Genomic DNA, 25,077 nt, shown 5'->3' on the forward strand with positions numbered 1-25,077 from the left:
TAAATAGCCAGCCCCTTTTTCTAAACGAGCGAGCACAAATAATGTCCGGCTCTGAATCAGACCCTCTGTAAGGCGCTGCGGAACAATTGAGGCGCCATATAAAGGATAATAGTAATAATAATAAAAACAATAATAATAATAATCTGAAGTCACAGCGGCAAAGTGTTCATGGCGTCTATTTAATAATGCTGTCCAGTATGACACAGCCGGCGTAAAACAGATTCGGTATGAAATATCACCGGCTGCATGGCCGGCGGTTCGATTCCCGGCAGCGCCTGGCCGACAACAGCAGCGTTCCCGGCAGCGGAAGCCCAACAGTGCTGGAAATCCCGATCGAGGATAGGTAAGTAGTAACTAACCTAACCCGATAACCCTAACCCTCCGTAGGGGTGCATAACCCTAACCTCCCCCCCAAGTGCCTAACCCTAATCCCCACTCTAAGTTCCTAAACCTAACCCCCCCTTCCCCGCCGCCTAAACCTAAGTCCCCCGGTGGGGTGCCTAACCCTCCTTCCCCCTAGCCTAACCCTATCCCTCCCAGGGGGGTGCATAACCCTAAGTCCCCCCCAGGTGCCCTAAACCTAACCCTCCCCCCCCCACGGCTGTCGGCTCGTGATGCCCGCATCCCTTTGATCGGGATGCTGGGCGTCTGTCTCCCGGCGTCCGGGAAATGTCAGGCGTCAGTCGGGCAGCCGGCTTCCCGATTGTATACCCGTAAAACAACCCTCTGGATAGATTATGGATGGATTACGCCTCCTATTTGTCTATAATTTTGCTTTGCAGAACTTTTTACACAATGCAGCAGCCTGAGAAGTTATAGCACACTTACATCTCATACCGGTACATCTCTTCTGCTTTTCTCCCAGTCAGAATTGTCCTGAGAAGATTTGGTTTCCGCTCCTCCCTGGATCTGTACATCATCCCTAATGTCCTGCTTATGCTGAGAGGATTGTGGATGTCCCGGACGGCTGTAAACATCACCTTTCTGTGTCTTATAATGAAAATGAGCGCAGGTTGGTTCAAGCCTGTTTATCATGTAAAAATAGAACGATAAATATTGTTACGTGTTTAACATTTTGTCCTCAGTTGTAAGGACTATACATTTCATATAATAAATAGACGTTCCTACATTACTATTTCCATGGCTGACATATTGCGTGGTGTGCGCAATTCCCTGTTACCGGTGTGTTTGGCTGGTACACAATAAAAAAAAAAGTCATAATGTACGGATAATACAAGAGGGGACCAATAGGATGCCTCCCAGTGTCCCCCGTCACTTCCGCAGATTTGACTGCAAATCTGCATGCCTACGGCGTTAATAAATGCTGTTATGCGTGCGATCAGTGGCGGGATGCGGTCGCATTTAAAATGCGATGCGTGTTGCATCCCGCCCAACATGTAAATCAAATGTGAAATAATTAGAACTTTAATAGGGTTCATATTTCACATACTGCCAAAGTGTAGAATATAAAATATTAAGTAGGGAAATGTGACTGGTACCAGTCGCCTAATCGTAATCTGGGACCCACTGGGCTCTTGGCACTAGAGTAGGCCCCTTAATGGATGACCCAGCTCTGTCATGGACAATCGTTATCAATCCATACAGCGTGACTCTTTTAATAACATGGTGCTATGTGCTGCTCCCCATAGCAACGCAAAGCCACCAATCCAATGGGTTTTATTTTCGAAACCTCAGAATCTGACAACTGCAATCGGATTGGTTGCTCTGGTGGACGTCATCTCTGTTTGCACATAGCACATATTTAGAAAGACCCATGAGTATTGAGAAAGGTGCCGATCTGGAAGCAGAGACAACTGAAGGAGAAAGTGGGAGTGGCTTCTATCCTCAAAAAATAAATGGAGGCTGGATAGGCCACACCCCTCCATCTTTCCTGACAGTCATTATAGATAGATGAATCTCCTTTGCAGTTCAATATAATAGTACTTTTATAACCAGTAATAAAGTGTGTTCACTGTAGCCAGGGCCAGATTAATAATGGGGCGGATGGGATTATAGCTCCAGGCCTTCAGTTAAAATTAGTCCCACCATTCTAACAGCATGATGTTGACTAGTCACCAGTTGGCCACATAGTAGTATCAAAACTGTATTTCTGTGTTCCTCACAAAATTATGCAATTTTTCTACTTTTCTGTATAGGGAGACAGTGGGGCTGATTGTGTATGGGGTGTACACAAACACACATGGCACTGGCCACACCCACACAACACTGGCCACACCCACACAGCACTGGTCACACCCACACAGCACTGGCCACACCCACAAGGCACTGGCCACACCCACACAGCACTGGCCACACCCACACAGCACTGGTCACACCCACACAGCACTGGCCACATCCACACAGCACTGGTCACACCTCATGGGCTTTTCAGCCCCAGGTCCATGTGACCCCAGGATTATTTTGAGCCATGGTTGCCTATGATCCCGCTCCCGCCCTCCCCGCTAGAGAAGGCAACTCTCCTGGATTGGCTGCTGCCCCCCACATACCCGCCACCCCCCCCCCCAGTCGCACCCACTTATCGAGAGAAAGTTGGTGGTCCGGGGGGAACTGATGATGTGATTCATGCTGAATTTCATCATTGTAGCCCCGCCTCCTGCTTGACAATTCTGGTAATGTCGGCATGTTAAAGCAGGGGCGGAGCCGTAATGATACGATCACGCCACCATGCCCCCGCTCTGCCCACTTATGCTGCCGTCACGCCCCCTGCTGCGCTGACCTGACTGCCCCCTTTTGGAAGGGGCAGCCAGAAAGTCGGTAAGTATGTTTTGAGCCCCAGGTCATGTGGCCCCAGGATAATTTTCAGCCCCAGGCCCATGTGGCCCCAGGATCATTTTGAGCCCCAGGCCCATGTGGCCCCAGGGTAAATTTGAGCCTCAGGTCCATGTGGCCCCAGGATCACTTTGAGGCCCAGGCCCATGTGGCACCAGGATCATTTTGAACCCCAGGCCCATGTGGCCCCAGGATCATTTTGAGCCCCAGGCCCATGTGGCCCCAGTATCATTTTGAGCCTCAGGTCCATGTGGCCCCAGGATCATTTTGAGCCCCAGGCCCATGTGGACCCAGGATCATTTTGAACCCCAGGCTCATGTGGCCCACAAACCAGCTGGAACTACATTAATATATTAATCAATTACCTTATAAGCTTAAAATGAGCGAATGTCATGGAGTGACGAGTGTTCTTTTACCCACAGAGGAATGCACCAAGGCAAAGCTGGACGTCAGCCCTGGCTTGGTCATGCACCTGGGCAGCCTGGTCTCCCTCACATGTACCATCACCCGCAATACATGCGCCACGAAGAGCGTTAAAATCCTCAACCAGAACACTACACAAGAATGGAGCAGCAACAATGCAGCATCGGTCAGCACAGGAAACCTCAGTCTTCCTCTGGGAATGACAATATTCTCCTGTTGGAACTGCAAGATGGTCTGCGGGACATACATACATGTTGGATGTAAGTGGCAGTTGCTTAATATAAAGTGTATTTTTTTCTGTTTATTTTTTCAAACCTGGGATTACGGAAGCTAGCGTTATCTGACTGTACAACAGGGGCCTCATTACAAAGCAACACAGCAGGGCCCACTCCCACATAACTATAGTTAGACTTCAAAACACTCCTCTCTTAGATGTATCAAGCCTTGGAGAAAGATAGGGTCTGGTAGTTGCCCTAAGTCATCAATCAGTGTCTAACTGTCACTTATCTAGCACAGTCTATAATGTGACAGCTAGAGCCGGATTGTTTTTTTTAGTATGGACAGTATTGGGGCGGAGTGGTGCTGCACTGGGTGCCTGTTTCAGACACCTGGTTTATATATCCAATAAACCAAAGTAAGTAGTCCTTGGTGCTGAACACGGGGGCAAGGATAGAGAGTCACCAAGGGCACACTGAGGGCCTGATTCAGAGCCAGACGCTCTGACCAGAGCGCACGCTCTGAATCAGGGCCCTCCTACATGAAAATGGAGCGGCCTCTTGGACGCTCGCATAGCTGTGAGTGACCACCCACAGCTATAGCGAGTGTCCATGATGATGGTCGCGATGGTCAAGACCATCGCGACCATCGGGCTTGCGATGGAGACCCTGCGGTAGGGTCTCCCAGCCACAAGCCCTGGAGTGATTTTGTCTCTATCAGAGCCAAAATCACTCCCACTGACATCACTACTGATGTCAGTGAGGCCGGCTTCAGACGGTAGGCGTTCCCATGGGAACGCCTCCGTCTGGCAGCCACGCCCCCGGCACGCCCACCAAAGGGGGCGTGCTGTCAATCAACATCGACAGCACGCCCCCTTTAGTGCGAGACCCGCAGCGACGGCTACCCCGTCGTTAGCCGGGTCTCGCGCATGCGCACGACGGAGCTCCCTCATGAGTGATAAAACGTATGATAACGGTGCTCCAGCCAATCAGCTCCCAACTGTCATCTGTTTGAAAAATGACAGTTGGGAGCTGATTGGCTAGAGCACCATTTATCATACGCAACAAGTTTTATCACTCGATGTGAGTGATAAAACTCATTGATAAATCTCTCCAAGATTTGTTACATCTCCCCCATATTCAGATAAAACAACTGAGATAATCACTGAAAGGCGATTATTCTGGGGTATTCTATAGATATGGAATGTTTTGTGCCCTCATTAGAGCTTGCAGAGTGACAGTAATAAATGATGACCCTGTGTTTCAGTGTCTCCGGATCAGCCAAGGTTTGGCACATGTGAGCAGGAAGGCGAATTTGGCAGACTCTCCTGCTGGTGGGAAAGGGGAAGAGAGACATCCATTGCAATGTCCAGTACTTTACAGTTGAGTATCTCTTTACAATGTGTATTTGCAAACTGCATTCATTATTATACTACCATAGATGCCATATTGCTTTATTTGTCCTGAAAAGAAATGATATCAACCGAAGTGGGGAGGAGTTGAGCGGGGTACGGGCACTGTATAGGGGGCACTAATGGAGGCACTGCGTAAGGGGAACTACTACTGAGGGCACTGCTACAGGGGGCATTGCATAAGGGGAACTACTACTGGGGGCATTAAGGTGCATATGGAATGGAAAGGAATGTACAGTGACGAGAAACGGTGGCGTGTAATGTTGACACGCCCCCATTTTCAGTGGCCACGCCCCTAGTGGCATCTGACCACGGTCACTTTTTTGCACTCACAGGGGGCTTCATTGTTCATCTTGCCCTGGGTTCCAAAGACCCTAGTTACACCACTTATCTGCGGACAGCAATAAAGTGCCCCTAACACTAGTTTAAATGGCACCAATTAAAGCTAACCAATTACCTACATTAGTGGAGGTAGCCATTGTAGTGAGAGGAGGTAATATTAGGCCTAGTACAGCCTGGAAAATGGAAGATGGGAGCCCGATTTGCATCAAGGGTACAGGACAAACCAGACATCAAGCCCCACCCGTTTTGTAATCTATAAAACTACATTATTGTTTATGGATGTGAAGGGGCTTGATAATACAATTGGCATCATCAAGCCGCCACCCACTTCACATGAATGAGAAGCCACACCCAACTCTTCTACAAATTAGAAACTTTCCAAAATAGAAGACAACACTAAATAAAATAACAAAGTATAATGTTCTAATAGATAAATCAGTTTTAAACGTACATGTATTGGTTTTCATTAGCATTTCACACGTTTCATCTGCAGCATTAGTTATAGTCATCAGCATAAATATCCATGTCCCTCTTTTATATATTTCCAAGCAATGTGCGGCCTGTTTTGTTACATACATATATATGTTTATATATTCCAGGTTGCTGGAGACAACGCATAACGTGACAAATTCCACCAACCACAGCGCCCATGGACGCCAGTCTCTGATGCTGCCCGTCTCAGTGGTTCGTGGGGCAGAATACACAGCTCTGGTGATGACGTCTAACGGACTGGGAAGAAATCATTCGCTGCCCTATACGTTCACTTACTTCGATGTAGGTGAGCAACAGTCCGCAAAGTTATACTACTGTGATAGAACTTTGTTTCAACAGAACCCTTGTATTAACTATATCACATTGTATTAACATTGTATTAACCACACCACATTATGGATGCTGTGTATTTCGCCACCGCGCGCATGCATAGCGGCGTTTATTAAAGCTGTGTGCATCTAGATTTAAGCAGAGGACAGCGCTCTCGGTAAGAGCTGTCCTTTGCATTGTGGAGACTTCCAGGTTTACGACCCGGCCATTGGTCAGCGCATACGCAAGCTGCTGGGGATCCTGGGAGGGGTCCTATTGGAGACAGAGACTGCACAAGAGCCCACTACTCCTTATGCCACCCCTGACTTAAAGTCACAAGTAAGGATTCATCAACTCAGCCAAGTCCCAGATTTTCCCCATGCTGATTGCATTGGTATAAACACATAATTTAAATATATACTTTCATTTCTACATTTTCGATTACTTAACGTAACGCCCCATGTATTTGTTTGCTGTTGTTACTTTTGTTTCTCTGTATCTGGACGTTTTGTGGTTTGAGACAGGAAAAGTGAAGGACTCTTAGCGTGAGAGACCTGAATGAGATTTCCTGCTCTCTAGCTGACCGGTATCTGTATCTCGTAGTAATACGCAACTTAACCTCATTACAGCTGGGGGGAAATGCACATTATACACAGGCAGAAATCTATGGACGACTACCACCAAGGCCCGTATTCAATTTGAGGCGAAAAGTCCGGATTCGCGATACTTTTTCGCCGATGACGTCATTTTTGCCTGTTTTGTTTTTACCCCGTATTCAATTTGAAAGACTTTCCGCCTAGGCGGAAAGTCAATGCAATGTAATAGGCGAAAAAGTTTCGCCTATGAATAGCAGGCGGAAAAAAGTGCAGAATTGGGGTTTTGGGGTGCAACATTGCGGGAACCCCCGTGCAGCCTTCAGACAGTCCCCCAAAGGTAAACTGTATTAAAAAAAAAAAAAAAAAACACTTAAGAACACCCCAAAAAAATCACTAATTTTGGGGGCGAAAAAAAAAAATGTTGGGGGACAAAGTTAAAAACTAGCGAACTTGACTCTGGGGGGGGTCCCCAAGTATGCCCCAGGTGTTTTTTGATTGCAGGTGCTTGCGGAAGGTGGATTTTTCACGATTTTTTCAACATCACTTTAGCAACTTTCCGCCTGTTCAAGTTTCGCCAGGTCCCGTTTTCATGTACTTTCAAATTGAATACGGGGTAAAGTGGGCACGTGCGCAATACTTTTCCGCCTACAAAACAGGCGAAGTAGACGGAAAGTCCGGGCCGCGAAAAAGTATTGCGTATCGGCTCAAATTGAATACGGCTCCAAGTGTCCCATGCCTACTGGTCCTTAGAGAGCCCCTGTCATGCACAGAGGAGGCCCCAATATTCAGGAGAATTTTCATTTGCCTTACCTCGTGTTATCTTAAAGATCTTAAAACATACTGGGGGAGAAATATCAAGCCTTGGGGAGAGATACATTGGAGAAGTTGCCCAGAGCAACCAACCAGCATTTAACAGACTGACATGACCCCTTCCACCAGGTACAAAACACTCTGCTCCTGGACTTCCCATGTAAATGAGGAATGCAGTCATCTGTGCAAAACATTCTTCACACATATTAGTCGGGTCAGCACAGGTGACTGCAATTGTAAATTAAGTGGGAGGGCCAGGAGCAGAGCATTTTGTATGTCGTGGGAAGAGGTCATGTTGGAGGATCTGTCCTGACCAAGCCAGTGCTGTCCCCAGGTTGGTATATTGTAAGGTATGATCCTGTTCACTGCAGAGACCTGCGCACCTGGCACTGTTGCATGGCAACTAATAGGTCTTTTCAGGGGAGGGGAAATAGTTAAGAGGCTGTATAACATTGTAGAAGCACCGGGTACGCCATGCCTTGTAGTGACAAGGACACCCCCACTGTGCGCCACAAAGTAAAGTTCCAGATTATGACAGTCATTCTTTATTATTTATGTGTATTCTGCAAACTGTATAACAAACTGCATAGCAACCAATGTCACTTGCTTTGTCCAAATTACATATTGGAAACTGTTCCTGGAAAACTGTTCCTGGAAAATCGGGATGAGGGGTAGAGTAATGGCACCACTTGTGCTCCTTCCACTATATTATTCTCAGTCTGTGGCTTCCTGCTGCCTCCATTCCTCTCCTCACATCATGTCACATGCAGTCCTGTCCTCACTAACACATCACTCATCTCCTGATACACTCTGTGCTGCTGGGGGACCCTGCTCTTCTGACGATATAGCTCTCAGTCTGTGGCTTCCTGCTGCCTCCATTCCCCTCCTCACATCATGTCACTGCCCCTGTCACATGCAGCCCTGTCCTCACTAACACATCACTCATCTCCTGATACACTCTGTGCTGCTGGGGGACCCTGCTCTTCTGATGATATAGCTCTCAGTCTGTGGCCTCCTGCTGCCTCCATTCCCCTCCTCACATTATGTCATCGCCCATGTCACATGCAGCCCTGTCCTCACTAACACATCACTCCTCTCCTGATATACTCTGTGCTGCTGGGGACCCTGCTCCTTCCACTATATAACTATCAGTCTGTAGCTTCCTGCTGCCTCCATTCCCCTCCTCACATCATGTCACTGCTCCTGTCACATGCAGCCCTATCCTCACTAATACCCCTTTTACACCGGAGCTAAAACCCGGGTTATTGAAGGGTTAACCCGGGCAGCTCCCTGGTGTAAAAGGGGAGAGGGTTGGATCGCTGGGTCGAGTGACCCGGCAATCCAACCCAGGTAACTAGCAGGGTTTAACACGGGCGTAGCCCGTGAAACCCTGCTGTGAGAACAGCGCACTCCTGGTCACGATGACCTGGAGTGCGCTGCTAGCCGGCCGATTGGTCCGGCTTTAGTGGCGCTTGGGGCCCAAGTCATCTCCAAGCGACCCCTTTCACTCCGGAAAAGCCGGGTCTATGCAGACCTGACTGCGGTGTGAGCGGCGCCGACTCGGGAATATCCCCAGTCGGCGCCGGCAAAATTCCGGGTCTGATCCGGATAGGAACTTTGTTCCAACTCCGGGTCAGACTCGGAATTTAGGTGGAAAATGGGTATAACACATCACTCATCTCGTGATATACTCTGTGTTGCTGGAGGACCCTGCTTCCACTATATACCTCTGTCTGTGGCTTCCTGTTGCCTCCAATCTCCTTCTCACATCATATCACTGCCCCTGTCATATGTAGACCTGTCCTCACTAACACACGACTGGACAGATCGCTGCCTCGCACAAGATCAGCTGACTCATTTCCAGCTGATGTTCGCATTCAGATCTGATTGGCACACAGACATCACTAGATGAAGAGGGAACACAATAAGATATTTACACTGTAACTAAACACTGCACAGAATTGTACAATAATTTTTGATATTTATTCGCAGACTTCAGTTTTGTCGATATTGAACTGGTAAGGTGCTTTCCACCTCCAGAAATTTAGATTCCAGTTTATATCGCTGAGTTAGACCTCATGCAGCTTTTTCTACAAATATTGCTTGATTACTTCTGACAAAAAGTTGTTGAGCTTCCTCATTTTGTGATGTGACACAAACCTGCTCTGTCTACAACTGTGCCCAATACACAGGGAGCGGCGGAGGTGCATCATATCAAAGGGCAAATAATAAATCAAACTCCGCCAAATTATTTTATTTTGTAAAAGACAATAAATTAGGTATCTGCCGAGAAAACCTCTTTAATGAAATGGCAAACGAATGTTTCAAAGTTTATATGGATTATGAAACATGGGTTACCGAACACTAGTCTTACATTTTCCTTTTCTTCACAGTGAAACCGTTTCCACCAACAAATATATCCATAAACTGTCACCAATCGTCCAATAACTGTACCGTGACCATCCACACCGACCAGGACGTACAACACTGCCGGCTACAGTACCGAGCCCCCCAGGAGAGCATTTGGCGGAAGGTACGTTCGCCTCATGATTTTATATCCCTGCGATGTCTGTATTCCCTGTGTCCATATTTATTTCATCTTAGTGAAAATAACACAGTTAGGTTTGGGATAGGGTCCAGTAGTTACAAATTTGGCGATTCAGAAAAATGTAATTAAAATTTTTAGCTGAAAAATCTTTTATTCATAATGTAAAATTGTTCAATGCGCTGCTATTCGTACAATTTGTCATTTGAAAAATTCAGTGTGTTTGATCTACATAATTTTTTTTTATTTTTTTGTCCATAAATTAAAGAATTATCCAAAATCTGTTCAGTCCAGATCTTTGCTGAATTGTTAATCTACCAAGGGCGTATCTATATTGGGCGCAGGGGCACACGGCCCCCGGGTCCAGGGGGTGCCCGCAACGCACACTCTGCACCCATATTATGTAAAACTTACCTCTCCGAGGTCCCACGTCGGGTCTCCCAGCGCTGTTCAAATGCTGGAAAATGGCTGCCAGGGCCGTTTTTCGGGTGTTTTGCACATGCGCTGAGGAGATCGCCGGTGGTCTGTGCAATAGACATCGGGCACACTCTAGTACCCAGTCTCTATTGATTCTGTGGTGGCCGGCCAAATGTGGCAGCTGCCGGGATTTGTATTCAGACACCCACTTGTGGCGTCTGAAGTCTGCCGCTTGTGATCCTCGGTGAACATGTGGCTCTGCAGCCATTGACCACACTGACCTCTGTAAGAACAGGAACCCTTCTGTGAATGCAGAACAGGGTAACGCCACAGGCAGAAGGAAATCCAGCTCCCAGCACAGTCCACCCTCAGAGATAGCAGGTAAGTAAGCAGCAGAATTTTGTGGCGGTGGACTGTAAGATGGTGCAAATTGGAGATGAGCAATAAATCACTTTTCACTGAATGACATCTGATTTTGTAGAAAGTAATTGCAAATTCAATTTTTTACGTAATACATCTTTTCCACCATAAACCCGGGTCCGATCTGGGTTTTCAGACATGGGGCGTGATTCAGACCCTGATGCTAAGCAGCGATCGCTCGCCATGGGCGATTGTCACCCGTCTGCACATGCATATGCGTCGCAGTACGCGGACGCGAGCCAGTCACTGCGATCGGGAATCGTGCACTCGTAGTACACAGACTGAGCGTTACTTTGAGTGACAATGCCGTTGGTGGGTGGTAACAGGGTAAGGTCCTGGAAAACGGGGGAGTGGTTGTGCGAATGCAGACGTGTCTGAATGTCAAAACGCTGTTTTTTTGGGCGTGCATAATTAGCATGGAGGTGTCATTGTACACGTCACCTGGTTGTATTTCAGCCTGCAGTGATCGCAGTGCTTGCGGCGGGGTAGGCTCTACCTCAAGGGCTGCGTGCAGTTCCGATGGCTCTCGATGTTACTGACTAATCATACACTTCCTGGAGATGTGTGCTAAGACAGAAAAGTGGGTATCATTGCACCGGAGTGCGATCACTCTGCTGTCGCTCTCAAAGACATAGAGGGCGTCCTTAAGCCTGGCCGTGCGATCGCGGAATTTGCATACCCGGCCCCTGTCGGCTGCGAAAGTGCGCTGATTTGCGTCTGGGTCTGAATCAGGTCCAGGATTCCAACCCAGGTGAGACACTGTTTACACAGCACCATCGATCTGGGTTATTCTCCGGTCAGCCCCGTTCACACTGAACCCAGGTCTGCCCTGCTGAACTTGTGAGGTCATAAATAGTGGGAGGTGACTGGTCCACAACCACCAATCTGCTCATTTTAGGCATGACCCAGGTCAGATAATCCGGGTTGCGGCGTTTACACTCCACCATTGTCCATTCTGGGTCCAACCCTGGTAATTATCTGGGTTGGATTGCTGGGTCACTTGACCCGGGTAATGGAGCATACACACGGTCAGATTTGTCAGACTTGTCAGATGAACGATTGAACGATTTGAACGATTTTTGACTGCATTAAAATGAATGGAATCGTCCAAGTCTGACTGCAAACACATCAGATGTCAGAAATCGTTATCTGACCATCGGGAACGCGCATCGTTGATCGTCCATTGTTCAGGCATGTCAGATATGAACGATTTTCCTTCAGATATGAACGACTGAACGATTTTTAAATCGTTATCGTTCATATCTGAAGGAAAAATCTGACCGTGTGTATGCACCATTAGTTTTCAGGGACCCTTTTACACTGAGCTGCGACCCGGGTAGACCCAGCAATAACCCAGGTTTTTGCTCTGGTGTAAAAAGGGTATAAGGCATTTTGTAATGTCTTCTATATATAATTTGCTTAGTCCCTTTTTCCGGAACGCTCTTTGAATTTGAATATCTCAAAGATTAAATAAGATGTTAATATGATTTTTTTTGGCAACTGATTTCAATCAGCAATAAATTACAGAATTTTGACTAAATCTGTATAAAATTTGATGGAATTTTTATTTTTTTACAAAAACCATAATAAATGCTTTAGGCTGGGATGTACTAAAGGAAAAATGCGGTAAAAACCCTGTTTTCTGAGTTTTTACCACATTTTCATATGTACTAAGCCCTGGCCGCCCTATTTTCGGTGCGGAGGGTAATGCCAGAAAAACCTGGTGTTACCCTAGAAAAGCCTATGGGCTTCTTACCGCATTAGCTTGTCGCTGCACCGCACCGTCCCAGCCGGGCCCCCCACTCACCTCCTGTGTCCTGGCCCATGCTTCCCCGTGGGTCCTCCGCCTCCTACTCCTCCAAATTGCCTTCTGGGTGCAGGGAGGAGGAGAAGATCGGGACTTCCTGCAGAGGTCACCAGCAGGAAGTTCCCGGGGCTCGAAGGGGGCGGAGACCACCTCACCCGGCGTCAGCTGCTTCGCAAAGGTCAGCTCTTATCGCAAAAGCTGTCCTTTGCGATACTAATCGCATGTTATTGTAATTTTGCGGTGACTGGAGGGATGTACACCACAAGGTTAGTACATCCCGCCCTAAGTATAGCTAACCTTAAAATGTCAAGAAAACTACCAGAACACAGACCCGGTACAGTGACCCGGAGGAAGCGGGATAGGGGTGACCACCGCCGGCTGCTGTTCTCACGCACTACTGGTGGTCTGTGCTCTCACATGGACCCCAGGCCCTAGCCATATGCGGAGACTGGTTGCATTCTGCCCAGTTCGACTCCTGATTTTCCGTCTGGCTGCAGGACGTAGCCAGTACATAATGAGCGAGAGTGCGCGGACGGCACGACGTGTGAGGCTGCTGCCATAGGGGGCGCTCTTCCCTCACCTACTTTCTCCAACACGGCGATTCCAGGCTCGCATCTCCCAGACAGTCAGCACTGGGCTTGCTCCTCGAAAGCAACGCCTCTTTTCTCTGCTTTCCACGGCAGCCGCTGATTGGCGGGAGGCTGAGAGATGATGAGGCGGAGTAACAGTTCATTATCACTTACATCTATAAGAGCTCAGCTTGCAATACCGCCTGGAAACTGTCCATTTTGCTTCAGATTCCATGGCCAAATATATCATCGTACTTACAAATTGGCAAAATGTTACAATAAAAAAATCCCCAAAAAGCATAAAAGGGGCGTGGCTTAGCCGGTTATCATCTTTTATTACCTGATTCTGTCGTATTAATCTATTATCTAGCGAAGCATTTTCCATCCGTATGTTCTGGGTTCAAATTGGCGAAATGTTCGCCACGTGCATACTAGTTAATGTATACAAAAGCCCTATTCTTTGATAAAGCATTTTTATTGGGTAATGTTCAGAATAATTGAATACATTTTTTTTATTCCCTATTTTTAAAATCTGTGAAATTGAAAGCAAGCGTTTGTATATCTAATCCACTGTTCTGTTCACCCTTACCACTCCGTGACATTACCGGGGCAGCTGGGTACCGCAATATATTTTTGTGGTGGTTACTGATTTTATCACTGCAGTAAGCAACGATAAAAATTAAAAGCAGCCCAATCACTGCAATCTGGGAACGTATGTTAAATTGGATAGACTAGAGCACAGGTTCTCAAACTCGGTCCTCAGGACCCGAAACAGTGCATGTTTTGCAGGTCTCCTGACAGAATCGCAATTGAAATAATTAGCTTCACCTGTGGATCTTTTAAAATGTGTCAGTGAGTAATGAGTACACCAGGGTTGCCTACCTTTAATATTCTCTTCCTGGGAGAAGCCCGGGTAAGAGAAGCAGCAGGGGGCCGACGGGGGCGGGGCTTGACGATGCGCGTCATTAAGCCCCGCCCCCCTCGCGGTAAAATTGCTGCGATTGGGCACAATTTACATAGGGGGCGGGGCCAAATGCTGTGATTCATGCAGAATCAAAGCTTAAGCCCGCCCACTTCACAGAGACCCGCGATTGCAGCAGGTATTCTCCTAATTCTGCCGACTTCACTAGGAATTGGGCAGAATGCGGGAGAAATGCCTACCCTTCCGGGGGTGCGGGGGGTTACCCGAAAAATCAGGAGCCTCCTGCGAAAACCGGGAGGGTAGGCATGTATGGAGTACACCTGTGCAGCTGCTGGGTGACCTGCAAAACATGAACTGTGTGGGGTCCTGAGGACCGAGTTTGAGAACCACTGGACTAGAGAACAAATGTAGAGTACACACAAACACATTAATATAATAGAAAGATACTTTTTTAAATTGTAGTGCTCACATAAAAAAAGTGTAGGTCTGAATTACTGGTCTGCATGTAGTACATAGCTCCTAAACATACTCATAATAACGGTCATAATTGTTTCGCTATATATAAAGTGTTGCTTGGCGCTCTATGGGGGAGATGTATCAAACCTCTGAGAGAGATAAAGTTTTGAAGTTGAGCATAGCAACCAATCATCTTCTGTCACTTATCTAGCACGGTCTGTGAAATGGCAGTTAGAAGCGGATTGGTTGCCATGTTCGACTTCTCCATAGGGATGGCCATCGGTGGGCTTCCATCGATGATCCCAACCGGTGATTAAAATTGATAGCACTGAACCATCGATGGTTTGCAACCCTCGATGGCCACAGCTGCTGGGGGCAAGGCGGGGCACGGGCCAATCAAAATAGGGGACAGGGCTTAGAAGGCAGCTGGGTGGCAGTGCTAAGCTTCATGCTGATGGGGGCAAAAAAAAAAGTATTAGGTCCTAGTCTGCCATGGATGGCAGAGAACCATTGGATCTCTGCCACTGATGGCAAAACCAATGCCCATTGGTAGTTAGCCATCGATGTTTACCGGTCGATGGCCATCCCTGCTTCACTTTATCTCTCAAAGGTTTGATACATCTCTAGCAACATCTCAAACACAGGTACTAAGATTCTCCATCCACCTCTTGTAGGCAGAAATCCAGAACAACAGAACCGTCACTCTGTACAATCTACACCCAGCAACACGGTACCAGTTCCAGGCAGCCTGTAAATACCTGACCAATAGAGGGAAGTGGAGCAACTGGAGTCAGCCTGTGACGCAGGAAACCCCAGAGGATGGTAAATATGTATTAAACCTTCTATCGGATGAGGTGTTGTCATGTGTGCAAACCACTTATCATACTAACATAAAATAAAGACACTGAGACGTGGATTTGGCAGATAACTTGATGGCGATTTATTGGAGCAATAATAATTATTATTTATTTAAGGATGTATGGTGGCAAAGAAAGGACGGCCAGAAATCAGCCAGATCTGCTATGCCCACACACAAACAACAAAAGGCATAGCAGGCGTAGATCGCCCAGAGTGCATACACATAACCATGTAACTCATATCATCAACAAAAGGTAACGCTCACCCCCATCTTGACTTCCCACCCGTTTAGGTGGTGATACTGCCCCCCGTTAGGTTGGTACAGCCAACTACCAGTCAACGAAGGGAGCGCCCTTAAATCATAATTGCACCCGGACTGGCGACCTGCCGTTCTTTCCCGCCACAGCAAGGTTCTGCTTATAGAACCGCTGCACCGCCACCATACCAAGTACTACCCCAATAACGCCAACTCCTCAAAAAGATCCCCAATAAACAATGACAAACCCTCCTCTGTTAAATGAACTCCATCAGGTCTATACATATAACTAAATCGAAATTGAATGTTCTTATGGTAAATGAAACGGCCATAATTGGCCATCACAAATTTGGCAACTGCGAAATTAAGTTTCTTCCTAGCTTCGTCATTAGCAGGAAAACTCCTAACCCCACGCCAGACCTGTCGAGGTACAATGCAAGACCAAATTAATTTACACAAGGGCCAGGCCGATAGCACCCTCGCCAAATCGTTGACAATATCAACTCGTAATTCTACAGTGGACATCTGCCCTAAGTCGTTGCCTCCTAACTAAGCCACCAAAATACGTGGCCTACCAAAAAGCCTTGCATACTCTAACAGTTTAGGACAAAAGGAATGCCATCTCATACCTCTGGAACCTATCCAACGGACCCTAGCTGAATATTCAAAAATTGGAGCTTGATCTGAACTCAAACCTAGCAGCCCAGAAAATATATGAGTGGCCTATAACCAAAATGTCCTGCGTGTCAAAGAGCAATCCTAAAGGTGGAGGAAAGCAGTAAATAAAAAATTAGTAATTGTCATAAAACAATAAAATTTTATGGTGTATTAGTGGGATCTGATAGAACATAAGTGAGTATCTGCCAAAAAGAAAAATTTTCTATTGGTCGCCGACTTTACTATTTGAAGTGGCTGAGACAAACAGAAGACACAAAGGGGAAGAATGGGTGGGGGGGAATTGGGAAAAAACAGGTGAACTCGGCAAGAGGTAAAATAAAAACCTGCTGAGGGATGGACTATGGCCTAATTAAATGATTGAGAATAGCCGAATTGAATCCGTCAGTTCAGGTAAAAATTGTAAAATCCCTCAAGACTCCCATTGCCAGCAATGGCGAGTAGCTAATCCCGAGTAGGACGGACAGGGGTAACAGACAAGACAGGACAGTACATGAGACAAGACAAAAACCAGGCAAGCATAAACTATAAACGTAACCGGAACAGACTGTGAAATGACTTTAAAACAAAGGGCCTTCACGCCTAGGTCGAATGTAACCTTTATAACTATCCGATTTCCAACGTCCTAGGGCCTTAATTTCTGATGCCGAGAAACCCGCAGCTGCCGCCGAAGTTGCGGCTCCGATCAGAAACGAGTGTGTACCAAAATCTTGAGGCGGGAGGCCTAAAACTGATACACACCTCTTCAAAAACCAACCAAACTGGTATTTGGTAAGCGGAGTCCTGTCCATATGCATGAGTCATGAACCAGGAACATCCGGCCGCAATAACTCATACCGCATAGCTAGTGCCACGGGGCAGATCTGTTCGTACCTAGATGGACCCAACGAGATCCACCTACCCCTACCAGTCTGGTCGGTCTTTGACCGCCGAATCCTACAGAGAACAGACCTCTCACTGACCAGGATATCCGAGAGGAGCATGGCGGCATCAACCCATTTGGATGATGCCACCAGCTCCGATACCCTCAAGGTGCCGTGAAAAGCCTCTGAAAACACCACTTGAATCAGGACCGCCTCATACGCAGTAAGAGCCACTCCGAGCACCGCCCCTAATACTGCCGGAAGCAGATGAGCATCCACAGGTCTCCTACGGTCAGCTACTGGCCGGGAGACCCGTGCCCAACCCTTTAAAGCCTTCACAATCAGAAAACTTTTAGTAAAGTCAGGTTGGCCCTTCAATTTACAATAAAATGCAATGCCCCCCAAAGAGCGCGCAACAGAAGCCCTGGATCTGCCAGCCAAATGGAGACTCCAAATAAAAGAAAGCATCGAACGATGCTGACTCTTACCTGCCTGTTTGCTGCTACGGGAATAATCTTCCCATTCATTCCATGCCTGCCGATATGCTCGCAACGTGGAGGGGGCTAAAGACTGTTCTGCTAAGCCCTCCATGCCGGCTTGATCACCTGCCAAACATAAGAGGGGCAAAGCACAACGTCAGCACCAGGGGCCACAGATCGGGACCTAGCCCACTGGAAACGTGATAACGCATCGTCTATCTCATTCTCCACCCCAGGAACGTGTCTTGCCTTAAACATGATGTTACAGCGCAAACATGTGAGCACAGCTGCGCTAGCAAGCGCAAAACCAGCAGGGAAGCCGCATGTTGCTGATTGTATCGCATGGACCACGCCCAGGTTGTCACACCTGATAATGATGCTGCGATTGCGTAACCATTCCCCCCAGATTTCCAAGGAAACCATTATGGGAAAGAGTTTGAGAAGGAGTAAGTCCTTAGTCAAACCCTTTCCCACCCATTCTTCCAGCCAACGGCCAACGCACCAGGAGCCATCAAGGTAACATCCGAACCCTGTGGTGCCTGCTGCGTCGGTGAACAGCTGCAGCTGCAAATTGTCAGCGGCTGGAGACATCCACAACCGAACGCCATTAAAATCCCGAAGAAACGAGACCCAGACAGAGAGGTCCTGCTTAAACTCTGAGGATAAACGTAGCAAATGTCTCGGTTAGTGACACCAGCCGTGGCCCTTTCCAATTTATGTGAAAAAGCTCTGCCCATTGGAATTACTTTACAGGCCCAGGAGGGATTGCGCCTGCCGCAGGGTAATTCTACTGGAAGCCGTGCATTTCGCTATGGCATTACGCAACTTGACAGGCTTATCGAGAGGAATGCGACAAGAACCCGCCGAGGTACAGATCTCGATACCCAGGAATGACAAGGGGAAGGGCCCTCCGTTTTGTCCGCAGCAACGGGAACTCCAAATGAAAAAACAGCGCTCGTAAAGAAAACAAAAGATAACTGCATCTGCCTGAACCGGAAGGGCCGACACACAGAAAGTCATCGAGATAGTGGGCAATTCCATGACTACCGCAAAAATTAAATAAATAAATTCCGCGCACCAGTGTAGGAAGGTGCTAAAATGCTCGAAAAACGCACAGGACACAGAACACCCCATAGGCAAGCATTTGTCTATGCAATATCCGTTGTCCAAGCTAAAAACCCATAAACTGGAATGACTCTGGGTGCAAAGGAAGTAGACGAAAAGCTGACTCAACATCTATCTTAGCCATCAGTGCGCCCGGACCATAACACCTAATGACATCCAAAGCATCGTCAAAAGACTGGTACACCACCGAGGAAACCTCAACTGGTATGGCATAATTTACTGACGAGCCTGGCGGATAAGACAGATGTTGCATGAGCCTGTATTTTCCTGGAATTTTCTTGGGAACCACTCCCACCGGGGAATTCACAAGATCCCTAATGGGGGTTCTGCAAAAGACCCTGCAATGCGCCTGACGCTAACCTCGCCAGCCACTTTTTCCCTAAGAATGTGAGGCAATTCAAAGGCAGACTTCAAATTTCTAGGCGAATATGTGTCGACATCCCTGCAAATAGGTAAACGAAAACCAAAACTGAAGCCTTTTAACGAAAATTCTGCGTCCTGCAGAAACGGGTACCAACTCAACCATTTTGCTATCGCTGTGACACGGACAGGGGATGGAACTTTACTTTGCACTTGTGCCTTTTGCTGGCTGTGCAGGCTGCTGCTGGGCACCCCCCTTGAAACACTTGGCAACTGGGTGATTGCCACCACATCGCAAGCAGAGGTGACGAAAATGAAATTTTCGTCCCTGCGTACAGGTGGAATTATTAAAGGCGAAGCATTTTCCCCAGACGCCTGCTGTTAGCCCTGACGAACTGAACTAGCTGCTTTGCTCGCGTTGTACCCCTCATAGGCAGGACGCGAAGGCTGCGTGACCTCCAGCAATGTATATTTGTCAAAGTAGGAGCATAGCTGAGAATGGAGCTTCCCGGTGATAGCTGCTTGGGGCAGTGATTGCAATTATAGGCTGTGCACACTGTAGAAATTCACTGTAGCACATGTATTCTGTCTATTTTGTAAGTTAAATGCTCAGAATACAGTATATAATACAATCTCCTCTATTGACTGATAATATGATTCAAAGGAGATAAAAGCTAGATCTAAGGTGCCATACATAAATAAAGCAGTGTCAAAGCCATTACCCCTTACTGTCAGATAACGCATCACTAAAGCATTCTATTCCCCCAATGATACCTCAATGCCCAGCATAATACTAACACTGTTTGCTGCAACTGTTTTCTACCATTAAGAGGGCATAATCAGCACTTAGACCATCTATAAAATACATCATACGAATGTACTGAATGATATAATTCTGGCATATACAGGACCAGCAAACACAGTAAGCAATTATATGTAGAAGTAGAGCCATCCTGTCTGAGCTGAATCTTTTTATTTCATGTGCAGGCTCCTTTACAGATCATATGAGCAAGTTGGGGAATCTGGGGGAGGGCAGAAAAAGAAACCATGCACTGTCCTGGACATAGATGCACAGATTGGTCCTGTTATGTACTGGATGGTGTATTATCCAGTATTAATAATTGATCCAATAGGTGATCCATATCAGTGCACCCCGTACAGTGCATGTTTTCCAGATCTAGTTGGTGCACAACAATATTCATTACTGGCTTTTTAACTTTTTCTACTGGCTGACACATTTAAAAGATCAACAGGGACTGTAGTGCTAGTTATTTCATTTGTGACACTGAGGGGATCCTAAAAAACATGCAACTTTAGTATTATATGCTATTTCTATTGTAGTCATCATGGTGTGGGCTGAGGGGGGGTTCAGGCAAGGCACTCATAAACCCCTCCTGCATTTGCCTATGGTGCTGGCCATTGCAGCCACAAAGATAATATTGACCAGGGGCATTAAGGACTGAAGGGAAGCACCCCTCCCCCGCACTGGCACACCTTCCACAAAGCTGCTGCAGCAGCCTGAGGGGGGATAGAACTATCAATAGGGGAACCACACCTGCAGCTCCTAATAACATGGGGGCACTGTGGAGCCAGGGACCAGGGTCTGGGGAGGCTCATTACTAGGCAGGACATAGCTACACCCACCCCCAGCAGAACAAGAAATCAGAAAAGACAGTGATTGAGGACAGAAAGGAAAAGTAAAAGCAATGATATGAAGTAAATGAAAAGAATGACTAAAAACAATAAGGAAAAGGAGGAGAGAAGAGAAGGAGAAGCACTAAGAGAGTTTTATTAAGGAAAATGACAACTGACAAAATGCACTTCCCTGTCCTGGAGGAATCTGGAACAAAGAGGCTTTGGCCCACACTTCTAGCCCACTATATAATGTTCCTGTTACAAACCCGCCCCTGCTTGCCATAGGCTAACTCCCACAAGTAATTTGCATACATGCCTGCCCCCATCCTAAAGGTTTAAAACACCTCTTTTCTTATGCAATCTTTCGGTTTCTCGAATTGTATATTTACAGCAGCTTCAGGCAATCAGTCCGGCTGATTGTGGGTGAAAGAGGCCGGTCACCTAATAGACCCAGTGTGCACATGACGGCGTAAAATGTGGGCGTGGTTAGTACATTCACCAGCTGAGTTGGGCAGTGCAGAGCTTCAGAATGCATGACGTATCGTGGGCAGCCAGGGACGTAACTAGGTATTTGAAGGCACCATAGCAAAAGTTTGTAAGAGGCTCTATGTACCACCCAATGGTGGAAAAAAAAAAAATATCTAACACTAACACTAACACTAACACACACACACACACACACACACACACACCTTGGCACAAATAGAGGGACTCCTTTCCCCCCCCCCCCTTCTTTCAGGGCAAGGGGGACACCCAGTGCCGGGCTGCATGAAAGCCAGCGCAAGCTCACTGTCTAACACTGGCAGCATCACTGCAGGGTGCCTCTGACCTCACCTCTGATCACTGCGGGCAGGGTTAGGTCTAGACTGGACCTGTGACCTCACACCCACGTGACCCGGCCTGAAAGGGGGAGGGGCGGGGATGCTAATGGGGGACCAAAAGTGTCCCCTCGCGGGCTCGCTACGCTCGCCACAAATATATATTCCCCCTCTATGCCCTAGTGGATGGTAACGCAGGAGCGGTCCAGCCTCCTGCAGCGGTCACATGGTGGATACGTCACAGAGGTCCTTTAGCCGCATAGGAAATAGCAGCAACCTGCGGGCAGGTACCTGTGTGAGGAGGGGGCGGGGCCTGGCAGTTACAGGGCCCAGGAAGAGGGAGGAGTCTCCAGCACAGAGCAGGATCGTCAATGCCGGCAGCGCTAACCGGGAGCATCGTGTTTGCAACTGGGGGGGTGACACTGAGCAGCTGGTCCAGCAGGTGACTGTCACTCATGTTATATGGGGGGACTGTGATTATAGGGGCTGTGTGTCTGTGTATAGGGGCTGAGTTACCATATAGGGAGTTTTTTTGTATGTAGGAGCTGTGTTACTCTATAGGGGGTTGTGTCTGTATATATTTTTATAGGGGCTGTTACCCGGCTGTTTGTATATGGGGGCCATGTGCCTGTATATAAGGGCTGTGCTCTGTATATAGGGGCGATTACCCTATAGGACAGAGGTTCCCAAACGTGGTCCTCAAGGCTCCCCAACAGTTCAGGTTTTAGAGATATCCATGGTTAAGCACAGGTGGTTAAATCAAATTGACTGAGGTACTAATTAAATCACCTGTGATCAACCATGGATATCTCTAAAACCTGAACTGTTGGGGAGCCTTGAGGACTGTGATTGGGAACCTCTGCTATAGGGGGTTGTGTGTCTGTATACAGAGGCTGCGCTACCATATAGGGGGGCTGTGTGTCTGTATATAAGGGATAGTATGGTAAGCCTATGTGTATAAAGGGATAGTATGGTGAGCCTATGTATAAAGGGATAGTATTGTAACCCTGGTTAAGGGTTAAATAACATACTATATTAATAAGTACATATATGAGTTAAATATATATGTACTGCAGTCACAGTTCTTGAGGTAAAATGTATGTGTGTGTCATGTATTTATAATGGAGTATTGTAGTTCATGATATGTATATATATATATTTAATGTATTTACATATAAATTTCTGTGGTACTTTTTTTTTTCCTGTGGTGAGGATGTGCACAGTGTATGGGATGCACATGCACTGGAGAAGAAGGGGGCAGAGTGATATAGGTGGGAGTGATTTGGTTTCTGTCAGGGAAAGTGGGTCCGGTTTTGAGAAAGAGATTAGGGCTATCAGCAACAGCTGACAGGAGTCTGACATTACCCTCCTTGTGTGCCCACCTCCCTGTGACCCAGGCAGCATGGCCATGTGGGCTGCTGGGCACAGGGGGGTGGAGCCAGTGAGGAGGCAGCAGCATTGGCTGTCAGTAGTGCGGTGTAAGCCCACCACTGACAGGAGGCAGAGGTCCTGGCGGCGGAGCAGCGCAGAGGGACTGGTGGCAACTGGCAGAGGCTGTGAGTGGGGTGGAGTTAAGGCACACCCCCGCTATTGAGAGGCTGTGGTCCCGAAGAGGGGCATGTCTGCAGGCGTGGATGCGGAGCAGCAGCGGCTGCATCAACAGGTCAGCTGCCAATCAGAGCCAGGTTGCCGGGAGCCATCCTGGGGTATGAGAGGCAGGTTGCCGGGAGCCATCCTGGGGTATGAGAGGCAGGTTGCCGGGAGCCATCCTGGGGTATGAGAGGCAGGTTGCCGGGAGCCATCCTGGGGTATGAGAGGCAGGTTGCCGGGAGCCATCCTGGGGTATGAGAGGCAGGTTGCCGGGAGCCATCCTGGGGTATGAGAGGCAGGTTGCCGGGAGCCATCCTGGGGTATGAGAGGCAGGTTGCCGGGAGCCATCCTGGGGTATGAGAGGCAGGTTGCCGGGAGCCATCCTGGGGTATGAGAGGCAGGTTGCCGGGAGCCATCCTGGGGTATGAGAGGCAGGTCTGGATGCTGTCAGTGGAGGTGGGATTTCCCCTTCGTTAGGGAAATCAGTGAAAAGCTCCATTAGTGACAGGTGGATGACTGGTAGTGGCAGTAGTGCCCACCAGTAGTAGTGAGTAACCGCAGTACATTGCATCCCATACAAAGCCTCACAGAGCATCAGGAGACTTGAGAATATTGTGGAGGGTTTAGGATTGGAAGCCTGTGCTGGGGTGTCAGTTTTATTTATATATATATATATATATATATATATATATATATATATATATATATATATATCCACCGCATCCCCAGTGGCATAGGGACAATGAGACCTTGGGGGAGTATAAGGTGGGATAAGGAGAGACTTGAATATGTAACAGTATATAACTGAACTACAGCAAACAAGCAGTGATAGGATTTGGGAAGCTCATAGAATAATTATATACAGTTTTATAAGTCCAAGGCTTGCATCTCTGACTTACCACTACAGGATCTACAGTATGAGCTAATTGTATATTTAATTAAATAAGCACTGTGCTAGGGACAGGTCAGCTGTCACAAATGGGAAGGGGAGCACAGTCATCTGTAGCCAAAACTATGAGCCGGATAAGTTTGGTTCAGCAATGTCAGTATATGAATATGTGGCTTTTGGAAACTACCTATGGAGGAAACACATCTATCTATCAGCCAGCAGCGTAACTGATAAAATATATCAATTATTTGTCGTCAGGAACACTAAAGTGCAGTTGGACATCATTAAGGACCTCACTACAATGTGCTTCTCCAAAGGGATACTTCTAGGAAAGGATTTGGCTTCATTGTTCTTAGAAAGAGATGAGACCTACAATACTAATTTGTGAAAATTCTCAGCAATATTAAAGGGAATTTGTTTAACTATATAATATATATTGTTCAGTTAAGGAGTAGTATGTTCTTATAAATGTAACAGATTGTGACATAGTAGTAATGTATTGTTATTAATATGTACAGTATTTACCTATATCTATAAAGAGAAATAGTGTTGAGATATATCTACTATTGTCTTACTTACCTAGAGGAGCGATGAGGGTAATCTGTGGTCATCGAAATCCATAAACACAGATGGTTTGTTATTATAACAATTTTATGTTGGTAATAGTATGCAATACACAGTATCCTACACGATGGGAAATAGAGGGTATAGTACTAGGCACTTGGCTTACCCAAGCAAGCCCGATGCCAGATTACCAGTTAATACAGCTTGGGTGGAGGCACTGATAGGGAAAAGGTACACCACTTAGAGAGAGGGTAAGGGTGGGTACAGTAGACTATATAGGAGTTAGTAACCCAGCTACCCTTTAGTGATAGAAGGGGGGTTACAGTATGGTAAGCCTATGTGTATAAAGGGATAGTATGGTAAGCCTATGTATATAAAGGGATAGTATGGTAAGCCTATATATAAAGGGATAGTATGGTAAGCCTATGTGTATAAAGGGA

The 25,077-nt window shown here is 47.2% G+C and overlaps 1 protein-coding gene across 1 annotated transcript in view; it reads left to right on the top strand.

The window, feature by feature from the left end:
* Positions 1 to 936: 936 nt before the first annotated feature.
* The window catches only part of LOC148430677 (interleukin-12 receptor subunit beta-2-like), a 64,107-nt gene continuing 39,966 nt past the window's right edge, over positions 937 to 25,077 (top strand). The window contains exons 1-6 of the mRNA XM_088466543.1: positions 937 to 1,012; positions 3,213 to 3,473; positions 4,696 to 4,810; positions 5,782 to 5,960; positions 9,783 to 9,922; positions 15,200 to 15,347. Of these exons, the coding sequence (XP_088322669.1) occupies positions 937 to 1,012; positions 3,213 to 3,473; positions 4,696 to 4,810; positions 5,782 to 5,960; positions 9,783 to 9,922; positions 15,200 to 15,347 (919 nt within the window). The remainder of the gene's footprint in view (positions 1,013 to 3,212; positions 3,474 to 4,695; positions 4,811 to 5,781; positions 5,961 to 9,782; positions 9,923 to 15,199; positions 15,348 to 25,077) is intronic.

Source organism: Taudactylus pleione, unplaced genomic scaffold (assembly GCF_031769625.1).
Source record: "Taudactylus pleione unplaced genomic scaffold, aTauple2 ptg003505l, whole genome shotgun sequence".
NCBI lineage: Eukaryota > Metazoa > Chordata > Amphibia > Anura > Myobatrachidae > Taudactylus > Taudactylus pleione.